This window comes from Lytechinus pictus, chromosome 3 (assembly GCF_037042905.1).
Source record: "Lytechinus pictus isolate F3 Inbred chromosome 3, Lp3.0, whole genome shotgun sequence".
Lineage (NCBI taxonomy): Eukaryota > Metazoa > Echinodermata > Echinoidea > Temnopleuroida > Toxopneustidae > Lytechinus > Lytechinus pictus.
Window position 1 is genome coordinate 47,539,812 of NC_087247.1, and position 17,204 is coordinate 47,557,015.

General features: G+C 33.8%; 1 protein-coding gene across 1 annotated transcript; it reads right to left on the bottom strand.

Annotated features, from left to right (window-relative positions):
* Positions 1 to 1,300: 1,300 nt before the first annotated feature.
* Positions 1,301 to 14,712, bottom strand: LOC129257119 (UBX domain-containing protein 6-like). Its single transcript, XM_054895375.2, has 10 exons — positions 14,238 to 14,712; positions 12,841 to 12,989; positions 11,604 to 11,659; positions 10,023 to 10,163; positions 9,367 to 9,464; positions 8,535 to 8,689; positions 8,002 to 8,221; positions 6,653 to 6,783; positions 5,417 to 5,562; positions 1,301 to 4,008 (listed from the first exon to the last, which is right to left on the bottom strand). Exons 1-10 carry the CDS (start codon positions 14,336 to 14,338, stop codon positions 3,880 to 3,882), a joined length of 1,326 nt encoding a protein of 441 aa, XP_054751350.2. The 5' UTR covers positions 14,339 to 14,712; the 3' UTR covers positions 1,301 to 3,879.
* Between the last annotated feature and the right edge of the window lie 2,492 nt (positions 14,713 to 17,204).

Sequence of the window (17,204 nt, forward strand, 5' to 3'; positions counted from 1 at the left end):
CCCAAAGAATGGTTTAGGCTGCTTCATAAAGTCAAAGGAGGGGTTTAAGCCAGTTCATAAGAAATTTGAATATGCTCTTATTCTTTGAATAATATGAATTTAGATCTTTAATTTGGTTATTCAATAGAGTGAATCACAGGCTTTCAAAATATGCAAAAAAATTTGAAAATTTGACCAAAAATAAGGTTTGAGCCGGTTCATAAACTCACTGACGATATTAATAGGAATAATAAACAAATGATTGGTGCAATAGGGGTTACATGAGTATAACACTTTTCGTTCTTGGTCAAATAAATCAAGAGTTCACTTTGCTCTAATACTATACCAATTACGGGGATGGTAAAGTACACATCAGGCATGGCCAACAAAGTGACTATACATTGAACTCATTAAAAAAAATAAAATCACATTTTATAGAAAGGGATGGTCCGAGCTGAAAGTATTTATAGCTTAATAAATAGAGTAGAATTCACTGAGCAAAATGCCGAAAATTTCATCAAAATCGGATAACAAAGTTATTGAATTTTTAAGTTAGCAATATTTTGTGAAAACATTTGTCATGAATATTCATTAGGTGGGCTGATGTCACATCCCCACTTGTTCTTTTGTATTTTATTATAGGAAATTAGGTTTATTCAAATTTTTTCCTCCAAGAACTACAAAAAATTGGATTGACAACTGATTTAGTGCATTAGATATTTATTGCTGCTACATATTTCATTATAAGGGAGACATATTATTCACACAAGTATGAAATAATGAAAAAAATATGATTTTATGTAATAACATAAGAAAATGGAAAGTGGGGATGTGACATCAGGCCACCTAGTGAATATTCATGACGACTGTTCTCACAAAATATTGCTAAACTTTAAACTTCAATAACTTTTATTATTTGTTATCCGATTTTGATGAAATTTTCGGCATTTTGCTCAGTGAATTCTACTCTATGTATTAAGATATGAATATTTTCAGCCCGGACCATCCCTTTAACGTGCCATGAACACATATCTGTGCATCCACTGGAGTGCCACGAACACATTTTCGTGCAATGGTCATACAGCTATTGTTATGCCTATTGCATTTTGAGGAGTGCATTGCATGCATGAGTGATTCCATTGTTCAGTTCAGCTTATGGTCAAGAGGTTTATTATTGTCTCATGAGTGATTCTCTTTTTTCATAAATAAAACATTTAAATATAGACTCTTTGACAAAAAGTGGCACTCGCTGATTACATTGAATGGCACATTAAGAGTTAAAAAGAGCATGAAGTAATTGAATGAGAAATATAACAATAACTTACCGTTGACTCTTTATTTTGAACAAATACAATTCAATTAAACACGTCATATACAATTAGTTTCAATATATTTCATATAGAGCATATTTGATACATGGTCACCAAGGTCAATTTTTTTTTTTTTAATTTAAAATAACACAATTTTAACTAGGATTTATATGTTCTTGATACTAACTGAAATGCACAATAGTGGCATTCTGTAATACATAAATTCTTGGGCAATAACAATATTAGGCCAATGTAATTGCGTATAATAGCACAATTATAATCAGACATACCGCGTGTTTCTACAGAGAATCGTTAAAAACAGTTTAATCTTTTCTGGAATTGAAAAACTGTATCACCCTTAAACCAACCTGTTCCTACAGAGCAAATAATCCAATTAACTCACATTCCGCATTTATCGAAAATCAGGAGATTCAACCTATGACCTTGCAACGCATTGTGGTATGTCACCTGGCGAGATTGAAAAGGCTAGAACGTGCAAATATACCGCGAAATTGTACTTCCGGGTTCACATACTTCCGCCAGACACGATACGCTTTTTCAGTGTGTGTTTCTACAGAAAAATTAAACGGATTAACACGACAATTACCACCTCCCATAGGTCCACGATGCGGTTTATCAATAAACCGCATCACGTCTGTTTCTACAGGGAAGTTTTCCGGAATTCTGGATACTTACGCGGGTAATACTGTTCAACGATTCTCTGTAGAAAAACACCATATGAGCTGGAGTTAGAATAAATATTAGTCTCGCCAAGAAGTTCTCGGTTGCTTTTTAGAAATTCCAAGTCATGAAATAATCAATGAATCAATGGTTACTAGTACCTGCTACTAAAGCTGATCATGGAAATTTGAAAGGATTTGATGAAAGTTGGCATTCAAGCCCATGACCATTAGTCTCATAAAATAAGGCCCAGATAACATTGAAATAATCTTTTTAATTATCGATTTCATATTTTTATTAATTTTGTTTATAGACACATAATACTCATTTTGCTATTAAATATAAGCCTGAATATGCCTAGCACTACATTTTAAATGTTTTAAAATCAATTCTCGTCGCGAATGCTGTATGATAAATACCTTATAATCAATACTAAAATAGAAGAAATTGTTTCAAAATGTGAACAGAACTGGATTATAGATTATGGATTATGAAAATGTCTTTATATTCTATATTGTTACTGGATAATTAGAAATAATTATGAAACTGATAAAGAGGAGCAAATTTGTTTGAAACAATAAATGATTAGAATATAATCGCTAGAGGGTATTCATTTGTCTCGCAATCTACTATGGTCAACAAGGAAATTTGTGATCACTCTCGCAAAAAGTGTTCACTAGCTTTCTAGGAAATTCGTGATCACTCTCGCAAAAAGTGTTCACTAGCTTACAAGTTCACGAGCTTTCGAGTGCCGCTGCAACTCTTTATCAAGTGATTAGAATATAATTAAAGATAACTATAGTTTTCCACTACTTACACTGTTTTTCTTGTAAAAAAATATAAATACTGTAACAAAGATGTATATAATATATGCTTTCTATCTCGACTTTACAAAACCAAAATTAAATACACATTCCACTATCATCTAAGTAACATATTGCACATTATTGTGTTCATCTTTTAAAATACATACATACAAACCTAATTAAGAAGCATACAAAATAAACAAAGGACATGAGCTTTCTACTGGAGCTTACATACATAACGTAAGTTGTCTTGATTTGTTAATAACAATTAATGAACATGTTTTGAACAGACCAAAAATAATACACTCATAGTGTGATATTTTACCAAATAATGACAACAAGAAATGTGAGTTGACTAGTTGACTACCATTATCAGGATTTTATTTATCCCAATAAAATTATTTTTTCCTTTAATCAATTAGTCTCTTGGAGGGCTTTCTCCCAGGGGGGCTTCTTCTAGATCTTGATTTCACAGGACAGCTTTCTGTAAAAGACCTGCTAGCACCTAGTTTCAATCAAGAAATGCCTTCAAAGATCATTCAAGATATGGCTAGATCTGTCTTCTTCACTGTATGTATGATATCCATTCATTGACCACACATAGCATTGTTCTGTTGTTGTGGGAAACTTCTGTTGTGGGAAACGTCTGTTCCCTCATCTATAAACATCTCTCTGATTAGCAGCTGTATTTGATCTTGTAGCATAGAAACATTAAACCTGCCAGTTGGGCAAGGGACCATATCTTCCTTTCTTTTCCCCTTCCCATCATTCCATATTCAGCGATAGTTACACAAGTGTCCTGGAGGCTGCATCATCAGGTACTTCATAACGTTATGCATGACTTTACAATAAAATACCTCAAATTTTCCCTGATGTTTTAAAGAGGAATTTAATTTCTATAATAGTAATAAAATTTCAACAATATAATAAACTAATACTATTCATCAAATTTCTTGTAAACAAAGAGTTTCTTCTACAAAGATCATATTTCCTCACAAATGAATTCAATGATTGATAAGATTATCCACAGAAAATATTCCAGCCATTTGTAACATCATGCATAACTTTAGTAAGAACTTGACGAAACAGCCTCCTGCATTGTTCTATAGTGATTGGAGTTGTCCCATGGCATCTGGCTTGAGGTAGGTAACCTGAAGGCTTCCTTGACTGGCTGCAGCAATGTCTGCCATTACCTCAGCATCCCAGGAGAAGTTAATCACTGCTGCCGGGGCCTAGAAAAAAAACAATTGAAATTAGATTTTGACAGTGTTCTTACTGGTACAATAATAATGATAATATGCAACATTTATATAGCGCTTAATACAAATGTTTCTAAACGCTGCATACTATTACCACTGCTATCCTGATCGGACGCTCGAGCATTCAAGGAATTCCTTCCTACTGGGTACCCATTTACTACACCTGGGTGGAGAGTGGCAATTGAAGATAAATGCCTTGCCAAAGGATGCTAGTGCTGTTGTGGGGTTTGAACCACGGACCTTGTGATTCAAAGTCCGGAGACTTATCCACTGAGCCACAACACCTCTACACACAATCACTGATAAAGGGAGGGGAGTGAAATTTACAAAGGAAGAACAATGAAAGAATATGATTTGACTGAATAAAATGCATAAGAGGGAGATCAGGTGTGCATCTGCATAATTTATAGTTGAAATGCCCCCTCACTCCCTCCCCGGAGATTTTAATTTCAAAATCCACAAGCTTGATTAACAATATACATGGTCATAATAACATATCATAAGTACTTATTATAAATGCCAGTTTTGGCAGAATCCAATAAATGATTGCGGTAGAATATATGCAATGTCTGAGAAAGGAGCAAACTAAGCCTCCATTTCAGCCAGGTGTTGGGTCTTTCATACACTGTCCCACATGTGCTTATCTGCGTTATGATGTAAAGGCTTAGATTAGATTTATGATAATGTACTGCGTCTAGATCTATGATGATAAACCTTGTTAACCCTGTAAAACCAACCTTGGTTTTACAGGCTTTCCCATGAATCAGTGTTTACTGCTGCTACTACTTTCATTCAACTTTAAGATCTAATATAGTTTTTCCCGTCCAATTTCGTCAAAATTTCAACCGATTTAATGATGTAATAATTCAATTTACAACTAATTTTAATGACCTATGAGATCAGCATTTAAATATCCAAATACTTAATTCAATTTAATTCTATTGACACGCGATTTCATGGTTATCTCATTGAAACATGTATAAAGCACGATCAAATTAAAATAGCTGAAGAAGTGTTTTAAAATTCGCACCGGTACCTTCCTTGCGAATGTTTAGGAATTCAAAATCATTAATATGCAATCACTTATAGGATATGGACAGTGTTTTTCTTTGTTGTTTACTCCTTTTAAATAATTATGGAAATGGGTTTTACTTCAAATTGGATGTTTAAAATTTTACTGAACTGTATCATCCATCTGACAAACCATCATCGGAACAACTCGTTTTTGTTCCACTTTCAATATCATGTTCCTTATCCCTTCCCCAAAACGATATAAATTAAAATTATGTAAAATAAAAAAGAACAAGATGATGAAGAGAAAATACCTGCCATTGGCACAGGTCATCCACCCACTCAGTGGCGTTGTACAATATCCACTTACCAGATGTAGTTCAGCCAGCATCATGTCATCATCAGTGAGTTTGATGTTACTAGGATCAGTCAAAATGAAAGGCTGCCAGCTATTATCCAACTGAGACTGTACAAACTCCTTCAGGGTTCGCAGTTTGTCCCTTGCATAGAAGGTACCTGAGAAGAGACAAATTAAATGACAATCAAATAATACATATAATTATTCCTTGAATGGAAGGAGTCTGAGAATATTCAAAATCAAATGTAATCAAATGATCAAATAAATTGATAAATATGGCTGTTCCTTGCATGGAAAATACAAATCCAACTACACAGAATATCATTTTATGCCTCCACCATTGCCAGATCAAGAATCTCTAGTTAATCTAATCTGATAGGACTCATATTTATCAATTATCAATTGATGAGGCAACTGACATTGCAATAGAATGTATGATCATTCCAAGTCAGAAAATTTCCAGCCATTGGACTCCACTACCAATAAATGTTATAGTGAAACATACCCTCACTTGCTATACCTATTGTCCCATTAACATGAATCATTGATTTTTGGTAAATGAACTTTATTGTTGTACCATTTTAGTCTGAATCACTAAAGTGTAGCTGCTATTTTTGTATTAAAAAAAATATATTCTTCACATGGTAATCAAATGTACTTGATAAAAATATGTTTTATAAACTGTGCAATTCATTGTACAGATGGGACAATATGTAAGTATAAGGCAGATTAGGGCACAAGCAGATGCCCACACAAACACACATGTAAAGTCCTAGCCATAAATCTCAAGTCCAATTTTCAGACCTGCCAACCTCTGGGAATGAAAAAGTGTATTCTGTGATAAAAAAAAGTGTATTTTTACCCAAAAAAGTGTATTTCATAATAAAATGCGTGGCGCACTCGCTCATCGCGGCGCTCAAGCTGCATGCAAGCTAAAATGCGCACTGCTCTTGCAGATGAAAAAAAAAACATTTAAACATGTGTATATCTATCTCACCCTGGTTTTAACAAAATGATTGAAAAAAAAAAAAAAAATTACCTGAAATTACATTGATCTAATAACCATATTTGTGTAATTTTTATGAAACAGAGACATATAGAGATGATTTTTCTCAATAAATTACGATTTTGTAAAAAAAATAAAAAAATAAAAAAACGTACTGGTTGGCAGGTCTGAATTTTGGTGAGGCTCATTACAAAATAACATATCTCATTTAAGAGATTGATTTAGACATAAGAATATCCCACCTTGTAATAATATACCATCTGGAAAACGAATCCTAATGAGCGCGTAGCGATATCTCCGTAGAGCTTTCTGTGCTTCGGCTTCCTTCATGGCTTTTGTTCTAAGAACTGAACTCTGCTCGATGACCTCTGCCCTGAAAATACAAGAGATGCAGCAAGCTTGTATATTTTGTCTATAGATAACTTCACCAGCAATCAAAGCTATTTGAACTAAGCAAGTCATTTACATTTTAGTGTTTTATGTCAGGTTTAGGATATGTTTAGGGTAGGTTTTAGTACTAAATAAAGGGTTCAAGTTGGTCATTTTATTAGTGTATGGAACTTATAGCAGAGCTATTGTTGCCAGAGCAAATGTCATGGAAACCATGGCACATTTTTTTTTTTAATTTTCCTTTCCCAGGTAAAAAATTACATGGGGGCTAAGGGCAAATTTCACCCCCGAAATGCTCAAAAGAGCCCTAGAAAATTAAAACAGAGTCCCCGACATTCCCAATACTGCATCGTTAAAGCTTATCCAATGTAGCCAATTAAGGCAATCTATTGTAAAGCTCCTGAAAAAAATGTTTTGTCTGTTCTTTACGATAAAATCATTCAATTTTTAGGCAGTATCTTTTGACAATCTCAAGAAACTAAACTTCAGACTCGTATAAAGTTACATGGCTCCTGCAGCACATAACACAAAAATATTGGGCATCTTTGGCTATTCACAGAGCTGCCAACCTTCATTGTGAAAAAATCCTATTCTTTATTTCTTTTTAATCATTTTATCGTTTTCAAGCCTAATATGCTATATTCATTACAAAAAAAAAATTTGAGAGGGGGGGGAATCCTATTTAGTGTCACTTTCCCCCTTAAAAATCCTACTTAATAGGATAAAATCCAACTAATTCCTAGCTCTGCAAATTCTTTCTCTGCAAATTGTTTTGACTTGAAATGGTTTTATAGAACAAACAGGGAACAAAAAGGAGATATATTTTTGAGGCACACTACAACCACTAACAACATTACCACCAATAGTCATCAGGTAAAATAAAATCATCTAACACATATCTTAGGTTAGAGTTTTAGAAAATGAAATAAACCCTGAGATAAACAGCAAAGTTGGTAATGGAACATGCTGATGCCCTCTGGTAAGGCATTAATCCTTAAGATTGTGTCCTTAAAAAAACTAACTTCAGACTATCAGTCCCTCGGCTCCTTATATTACAGCATTCATGGAACCCTAGCACTCACGTTTACCAATTCAATAAATGATGCTCCATAAGAACGATCAGTTTCATGAGTATAGTTGAATTAATTGGTTGATGACTGTCAAAAAGACAATACTTAATGGTTCAAACAATGAATCATACCTGAGTTGTTGTTCTTTTTTTATCTGTTCTGGTGTGAGCGTGTAGAACTCATTTGGAAGTTGAAATTGGCTTGCCCACTGGGATGGTTGGTAGACCTTCATGTCTCTGTCAAGGATCGGTTTGTATGGAGCACCAGACTTCAACAGCTCCTTGAACGAATTCAGCCTGTCAATGTTTGAAGCACTCTCCTCATTCAAGACAAAGAAATGAGTCTCAGATTCTATGGACAAAAAGAAGAATGAACCATGGGCAGTGAATGTGATGAGATTGGATCTGTGGAAAATGGAATATTTTGGTAAAGAGTCTATGTACTACTCTGTGATTGGTACGATCGATAATGTAAGGCATAAATAAAAATTGTTGGCATTATAATTTTTATTGTCTTTCAAGGAGAAAACATTTACTTTCTGATACCAGTTAACTTGATTCTCATTAATCTTTTACTTATTCACTTGATAACAATTCAACCACCAACACTAAATGATAGATCATTTTAAAAATAAAGTTAAAACTAAGAGTAGGTTTAAACTAACCTTCATGAGTGAGTATCTTCCTCTCAAATCCAACAGCTTGGATGAATTCCTCTGCTCCCACCAATCCAGAGACTCTCTCCTGAAAGGCCCTGTTGTTTGCTTTTATCTTACGATACTTCTCTTCTCCTGGATTCTGGCACACATTATCTAGATATCTATAACAGTGTTAACAAAGGGTCAGTGTCATCATTACAATCTGAAGCACTTCAAAAGGTCAATGATTGAAAAGAATAGGAGCCGAGGGATAAGGAAGTAAACTTTTGGATACTATCATATGGATTAAGATATTATGAAAGTGGAGTTGATATAAGAGAAGAGAAATACATGCAAGAACGGAGAGTGTTGTGACACACCATGGTTGCAATCATCAGAGAGAGAGAGAGAGAGCATGGACTGCATACAAACACTATCCATCTTTAGCAAGTAAATAATATCCAAATATTTAAATTAAAAAAAAAATAATTTACAGAATTTGTGTTAACTTTGAAATGACCTTGGAACTCATCCAAATAATAGTTGATGTTTGAACTAGCATTCATCAAAAGTTTTTATCCTGTATTAAGCACACACCTAAATTATCTTTTCTTCTTCTTTTTTTCTCTTGAACTGTGAATTAGCCGTTCTTAAGTTTCCAAATGTTTTTTTTTAATATTTTTTTCACTCTGCACATTCCTATTTCCATTCAATACTTATTGCTTCCTGTCATCTGTTTGTCACACACCAAAGAGTGCACATCTTAAAAGCCAAGTATATCAGTATTTAATGCTGAATATGACATATTTGTACTAAAAGATTTCATATCTGGAAATAAGGGGATGGTTGATTGACTTACTTGCATATTGTATCAACTCCTATTCTTATCTTGTCTTTATCCTTGTTCAGTGTGTATATCATGGTTGCTGAAGCTGAAGGGGGGTCATCAGCAAGTTGCTGAAATCAAACATGGTCAAATGGCACATACAGTTTATGTGAATGAGCATTTTTCCTTCTGTTATATTTTTTAAACTCGGATACTAAAAAACAGACAATGTGCTGTCTTTAACTCTTGGTCTCTTACATGATTTAATAGTGGCAATAATCTGCTCCCTCATGTACATATTGCCAATTGCAATGTGTACATCACTGTGAAGTGAAAGTATGTGAAATCGAAAATGTCATAACTTTCTTATTTTGATGATATTGTCAGAGTTATATGCTCTGTTATTCAACTCAACATTTTCTTGAGTCTTAAGAGTATGAATGGGATAAGGAAATTACTTTAACTTGAAAGAAGACATTGGAATTTAACTTGCATTTTGGGCTCCAACACCTACTAAATTGGGGAAAACGATCAGGAGATCCCTTTTGATAATTTAGACACCATTATTCAACTGGTTTAGAATACCCACATCTCCAAGTGGCTCCAAGGTTGTTTTAACAACCTAGTCTCTTTGTGCAACACTCCCCTGATTGTTACCCATCTGTACAAATCTATTTACACACACTCACCATTAGAAGACATTCAGTAAGATGGGCTTCAAATTCTGGCTTCTTTAATCTCATTGAACACCTACACCTGAAATTAACACCTGACACCAGAAGAGCAGCTTGGCTGTCATTGTAGTCTAGATTTGCTGCTGCTGCACCACTCTAAACAAAACAAGGACGTAGAAATTATCAAATGATTTCATCGGATTTAATGTCATTGAGTATATTTACACCTGAAAGAAACACCACACACCAGAATAGCAGCCTGACTGTCGTAGTCTATATTTTCTGCTTTCCAACCCTCATAAAACAAATCAACTCATCCTTTAAAAAAAAAAATGTCGCTTGTAACTACTGCTTACATTATTTGACTGCTTATGTTGCATGCATTACATTGAAGATTGAACACAGTGTAATTTCACTTCATTTCTTCTGTTTTTGCCATTTACATCCCAGCAATGGTTACCGCTAGACAGTGAAACATAAAACAGAGGAACAGTTTGTTAGCAATGCGTCTAGCTATTTTACATACAATCTCAATGATGAATACACAGCAGGGATGACATTTCCTTTCAGCAGATGTAATACACGCATTACACTACTTAATAAGAATACATGTAGGATTTCAAATCACACTTGCATGTAAAAGCCCCAAAATTCCAGTGTAAAACATAAGGTACATAACAGTTAACACAGTCTAAATTCATTTCCGGCTTATTGCGGAAGTAATAATATTTAATCAATTTTTTTTTCATTCAGATCAAACAACTGATTTACAAAGTATGATGGTGGTCCCAAAGTCTGCGCACCTACAGATTTGATTTAAGATTTAACATGAATTTCTTTTTATTTCACAAAATCTTTCAGTTAATAATGTTCGTTATATTATTATGATTTTAAGTGTGCCAAATATCTCTTAGAAAATTTGAAAGAAATATGTGATTTTCTCGGAAAAAATTCAGATTGAACCAAAAACTGGAGCCGCATGTCTCCGCACCCATTCACTTTGCACGCAATTTAGTGATTTTGATAAGGCTATATTTTGAGGCCATCACATGAAATGCCCTAAATTTGTTACTTTTCCACCACTTTGAGTCAGATTTTTTAATGAATATCTATGTATTGCATGTGTAAAGTTTGTGTTCGTTGCGTATCTTCTTTTACTAGAATCACGCAGATACATCTATGCGCAGACTTGGGAGAACTTTCCAAACAATCCAGAAATGTATTATTCAAATTTTTCATCTTCCCAAGCACGGCTTTTAACATTTCATAACAAAGTAGATTGGGTTGTTACATATGGTTATCAAAGTAACAAAAAACAACAACGCTGCTATGGCTTATCTTATTACATCTTTGTGAACACATGAGATTAACTTCTAAGTCATTTTCAAATATCTAATGCACCTGTATACTGTATTTTAAAAAATTGAAAACTTAGTTTCACATATCATCTCAAAATAAACAGATGATTCTTATTGGAAAAAAAATGTTTTTGACAGTACAGCAAACACACTAATGCAGTTTTAATAATTGGCACTGTTGGTGACTCATACAAATTAAAATCATAAATATTCAGGATGACTATTTATAGTTATTTACCTGATATTGTGAAGATAATTTCATTCTCTCAGATTCATTCTCAAGTTGTGCAATAGCTGTAATAGAAACAAAAAATATCCAAATATTTAAAAATGTGAAATTTATCTACTAAAAGAAAATTGATAAATCCTATAATAATTTTTTTTTTCAAAAAGCGAGCGTGTGACATATAGACTTTCTCACTAGCATCTATGCTGTGCATATTTTGTCAAAATAAGCAATTTTTTTTTCATTTTCCATTTGATTTTGATGAAATCTATTTATTCAATTAACCTGCTCTTGGGCTAGACTTGATCTTTAATTAAGGCGCACAAGCAGAGAATTCATATGACCATTACACCACCTGATTGACAACACATGGTAGTGTATCCTATTGCCAGACACCTTTATTTCAGTGTTTTACAAATGACAATTAGAGGAAATGCAATCAAGACAAATTCACACTTGCTATTCCAAATATCAGGAAAATTATGAATATGGTAAATTATTTGATATTTACCAACCATTTTATTTGCATCGCACTTGCCGCATACCCCTCCACGAAAAACAATTATTTTCGTGTGTGACAAATTACATCATGATTCCGGACGGGTGACAAAAGGGAGAAGGGTGAAGATATTCTTGTCTAATAATGATGTAAGAAAGAATTTGTGTGATAATTTTTTTATGTATCACATCATGCGTAAACTCTAAGTTTTGATTGCTTTTTTCATATCGAATCTGAGCAGATGTTGGTAATAAATTTGTGTTTTCTAGATCTAACGAATTCTATTTTTTCTTGTTAGCTTTCCAATATTATGCTCGTTCATATCGTGATGCTTATCAAGTTCTATCCATGCGCCGTCGATGGCTATACTCACGTTAAACATCACGCACAGTATAACCTGGAGTCTAGCCGTCGACGATCACCCACAATACACCACACGTCAACATTCGATCGAAGGCACAGATGAGATTGAAATTTGGCAAATTAGGCCAAAAATTCCGTCAGAAAATATATCAATTGTTAATGCAAAACTATGCTGTATGATATTTTAAGCATTATCTGTCATTTTAGAGATAAATAAGGAAAAAGTTAGATTTTTTTCGACTTTGAAATCTTGTTCCATGTATTGCTCTGTTGAAAAATTGAAATGCTGAAGTCTTACGGTACGAAATCGTTGAGTATGCAATATACATGTACACGTCTGGAATCATGATAAGTGTCCAGTAATACAATACGTGACTAGATGTATACCCTGTGCTTTGACTGATGCTGAAGCTGCTGATCCTGGTCTTGCTGCACCAGGACCTGGAGTAAGTCTACTCAGTGCTGCCTGGCCTGCCATCTGAGAACTAGTAGTAGGCTGCATTCTTGGGGCTACTGGTTTAGATTGACCAGATGTACTGGATGGAAAAAAAGGAAAAGAATTTAGAATAAAACATATCTCGTCAAATATAAAACAGGATTGAATAATATTTAATAGATTAGATTTTAGACTGAAATGAGTTCTATGCCTGCCCTTGGAATTTGAAGTTGATATTTTGAATGGAAAAAGATTGGATAAATGGAAGTTTTGTGTCCAAAAGCGATTTATAATCATCTACTGTATTGAAGTGTGACGTCATCAATTTTCCATTTTTGCATGTCACTTTTTTTTATACCATATTTTGGCTGAGCATGATGAAAACCCCCACAGCCCAAATTTGGTGGGAATCGGTCAAGTCAAGACATGTCATAGGGCCTGGGTCTAGAATTCTTATTCATGGCATGAGAATATAGCCTCCTTCAATTTCTATTTAGTAATTAGTATTAGTAACTGTATAGGCCTAGCTGTAAGTAACAATTCAACTGAATCTTGTTATGGAATTTTAGAAATCCATTTTTAATCGTACTATTTTGCTTATTACTATGGCATATTATGCCTGCCTAGCTTAGACCAAAAGCTTCGGTCTCTGTTATGTTGGTTGCTCCGCTGAATCAACTCCGTTGGCTCCACTCACCAAATACAGAGACCGAAGTTCTAGCTCGATCTGTACAGGTGTATTGTATTGGTTATTCGGATCAACCAGAGAAGTGGGAGTTGCGCGACAGCCGAAGTCACTGTTTTTTTCCCCTTTTAAGTTTATTTTTTCCCGTTTTGGTGCATTTCGGGCCAGAACGGAATAATAATCTTTACTTTGGTATGGTATAGTGGATTGTATTACCGAACACTTTTCATGAATTCAATTATATCAAACACATTATTCTCATAAAATTCACCAAAATTTCACGATAAATACACAATAACCGGTACCTACAAAATATAGGTTATGTAAAAATTTTGCCGAAATCGTTTTTCCTTTTTACGATTTCAGCTTCCAATCGGACCCCTCTTCGCATATGAAATATTTTGGTCACTTGAAAAAGGTATCGTGGCTACACGATACTGATAGCGAGCCGTCTGTGTTCAAGAGAAATAATTTTTTTTTAACTCCTCGAAACAGACGGCTGCCAGCTGTTTAGCATATGCCATAACATAAGCAAAGCCAAAGGGCAACGACTGAAAAATGGTGTAGTCCCATAAATGGCAAACCGTGTCATGCAAAGTTCGAAAGAACAAAAAATAGTTTTAGTCTAACCGTTAGTTCAATTAAATATTAAATAGCAAATACCTGGGCTGTGGCGTACTTTCGTTCAATTTTACTCCATGACCAGCTCTCTTGAATTTCATATCCGTTTTCTTTTTGTCGAAGAATTCCCCAATCTTCTTCATTTTGAACAATAAATTTCGAAACGGCAGCCAACAAAACGAGAGATGAATCAGATAATATTCATAGGGTCTAACGTAACATTAGATGTAAACAATAAACAGCGCCAACATCTCGAGTCGAAGCCGGCTAGAGTAAATTAATTCAATTCAGTTTAGGTAAATATCACAAGAGAGTAGAGTAAGTATATCATAAAACTGGCGGATCAAACAACATAGAAAAGCAAGCGGCTTGAAAATTGGGGGGGATCTATTTTAGGATCCACAGCACAGTGTCAGATGTAAAGTTAGTCGGACCCCCGCAAGGGGCGTTCGTCCCCTAGAAAATTGCCCATTGAACATTAATTTAGCTAAATCCGTCTATGAAAAATTTAATCTGCGCCCAACATTTGTTGGTTGCGCCCCCTCCGTTTCAAATCCTGGATCCCATATTCCGCCACTGGATACATATCACACAAATAATAATTGAATGATACAATGAATGCACCAAATGTTACTTGTATTTTCAAAGAATAATGTTTGCTGTATAATAAAAGGAAGTGATAAGTAGCAAAATGGAATGACAAAACAAAGCAAAACAAAAATATATCACATTGATTGATGGATTCGTTATGTACATATATATATATATATATATATATATATATATATATATATATATATATATATATATATATATGAAGTAAGAATGCTCATCTGTAAAATTGTACTTGATTTATATTACTTTATATTACTTTGTATTATGTTTTGACTGGAAATAGAATAAAGATTGAATTGAATTGAACTGAATTGAATATATACAAAGCAAGTCATCCGTTTATGTTCTAACACACATTTGCCCATGCCCCATCTCTTTTCAATATATTCAACACGATTAATTATAATGCTAAGATTAATACCGTCATATAGTATCAATAATGGTTTACATTGAATTTGTTATAAGAGGAATTGTAAGAGCAATTACATTCATTTATTAAGTTATTTCCTCTTTAAGGATATTCATAGCATAGAATGATTAAGAATATTCCAACATGTCTCACTAAAGCTTTGTTACTCATGAATGTTCTTTAATAGGCCGAGGAATTTTGTTATTTCTGAATAGAGACTGCAACACAAAGAGATTCCAAGTGGTTGTGGTAATGAACAATAGGATTAGCTATGTTGTTTATTTCACTGAGGTCATTCAAGAATGTTCTAAAATTAGACTGCTCTAGAAATTGGCAGAATGTTCTTTTTGTAGACAATACTAGAAGCTTCCATAATAGTAAATAATTTGTATATAAGCTGACAGTTTCTTCAAGGACATCATTACATCATATCAGATCAGAACTCAGAGTTTCACACCAGACTTTATGTCAGAGCAGAGTTTATTTCCAACCGGAATATTTATCCTCTGTGGTATTATTTGCACGCCATCAATGAACTGTTTGCAGTTTTTTTTTGAGAGAGGAATTCTCAGTTCTCATCGAGATCATCAACCTGTTTTAATGAACGCTTTTCAACCCATGGATTGCTGAAATTGACTGTTAATCATCATCAACATCGTCTTCATGGACATTTCAACATGTTACAGTGACTCTTGTTATTCATCGTGCTTCAACATCGATTTCATCATCGCCATCATTGTGAACTTTAATTTAAGGAATCTTCGCCAACCAACTGGGATTTAATTTGGATATACTATCTTAACCTTGGATTGTGCATCTGACACTTCAAGAGACGTAAAACCATTATTATTTTTTATTTGTTTGTGTATGGTTAATTATATTTCCTGTAATAAAAAAAGGAAATCAAATTTAAAACTAAATTTTCATTGTTATTTGTTGCAGTATCGTAACAAATTCAATGATCATTTTCTTATCATTGATAAAAATGTAATATAAAGTTTTCAATATGAGAACTAAGGTCATAATGATATATATGGTTATGATAATATATATGCTTATAATATATATATATATATTTATATATATATATACACACATATATATATAGGCGTAAAATAATCCAGGCATTGAAGCTAGACGTAGTTTTCAAGGTATCTCATTTAATGCTAGCTTTCGGCCAGTAGGGCCTTCATCAGGCCATTATGTATTGAAACAAACAAAATAGAACAAAACCATAAAACCATACAAATAAAATCGTCAATGCCTGGATTAGCACTGCAACACACGTTGTGCAAAGGGCTCTCTTCCTTTATATATATATATATATATGGCCCGGTTTCTGAATTCGGGTTTAACTTTGACCACGGTCTAACGTGTTACTCTGTTCTAAAATTATGGGATGCCAAAAAATTGTAAATCCTGTTAATAATACATTTTTTCTTATCTTTACTATTTTGTTTTCTTTTGCTTTCATAATGAAGGAAATACTTCAGATATCATTCATAGACAATTATGGATAATTTTAGTGTCAAATGAGTTAATAAATTGGATGTGTGCTGTTAAGGATTTGTGCCCCAATGGGCTCTCCATAGTTAAACCACAACTTTAAATCACGGTGTAATTTAAACCTGAGTTCAGAATACAGGCATTTCTATCCCCTCCTATTGAGAACCTACTGACATCTTGAGCTCTCCGGAGTCAATAACTAGTGACAGAGCGACACCTGTCCTTATTCAAAATATCAAGAAATATATAGAGATTATTATCTCGTATAATATGTATCTGTTGAAAATTTTGAAATTAAAAATCATGTTAAATTGAATTGAATTTTTCATCATCATCATCATTATCATCATCGTCATCATCAGACCATAATCACCACCACCACCATCACCATAATCATCATCATCATAATCATCATCATCATCATTATCATCATCATCACCACCATAATCATCATCACCATCATCTTCACCATAATCTTC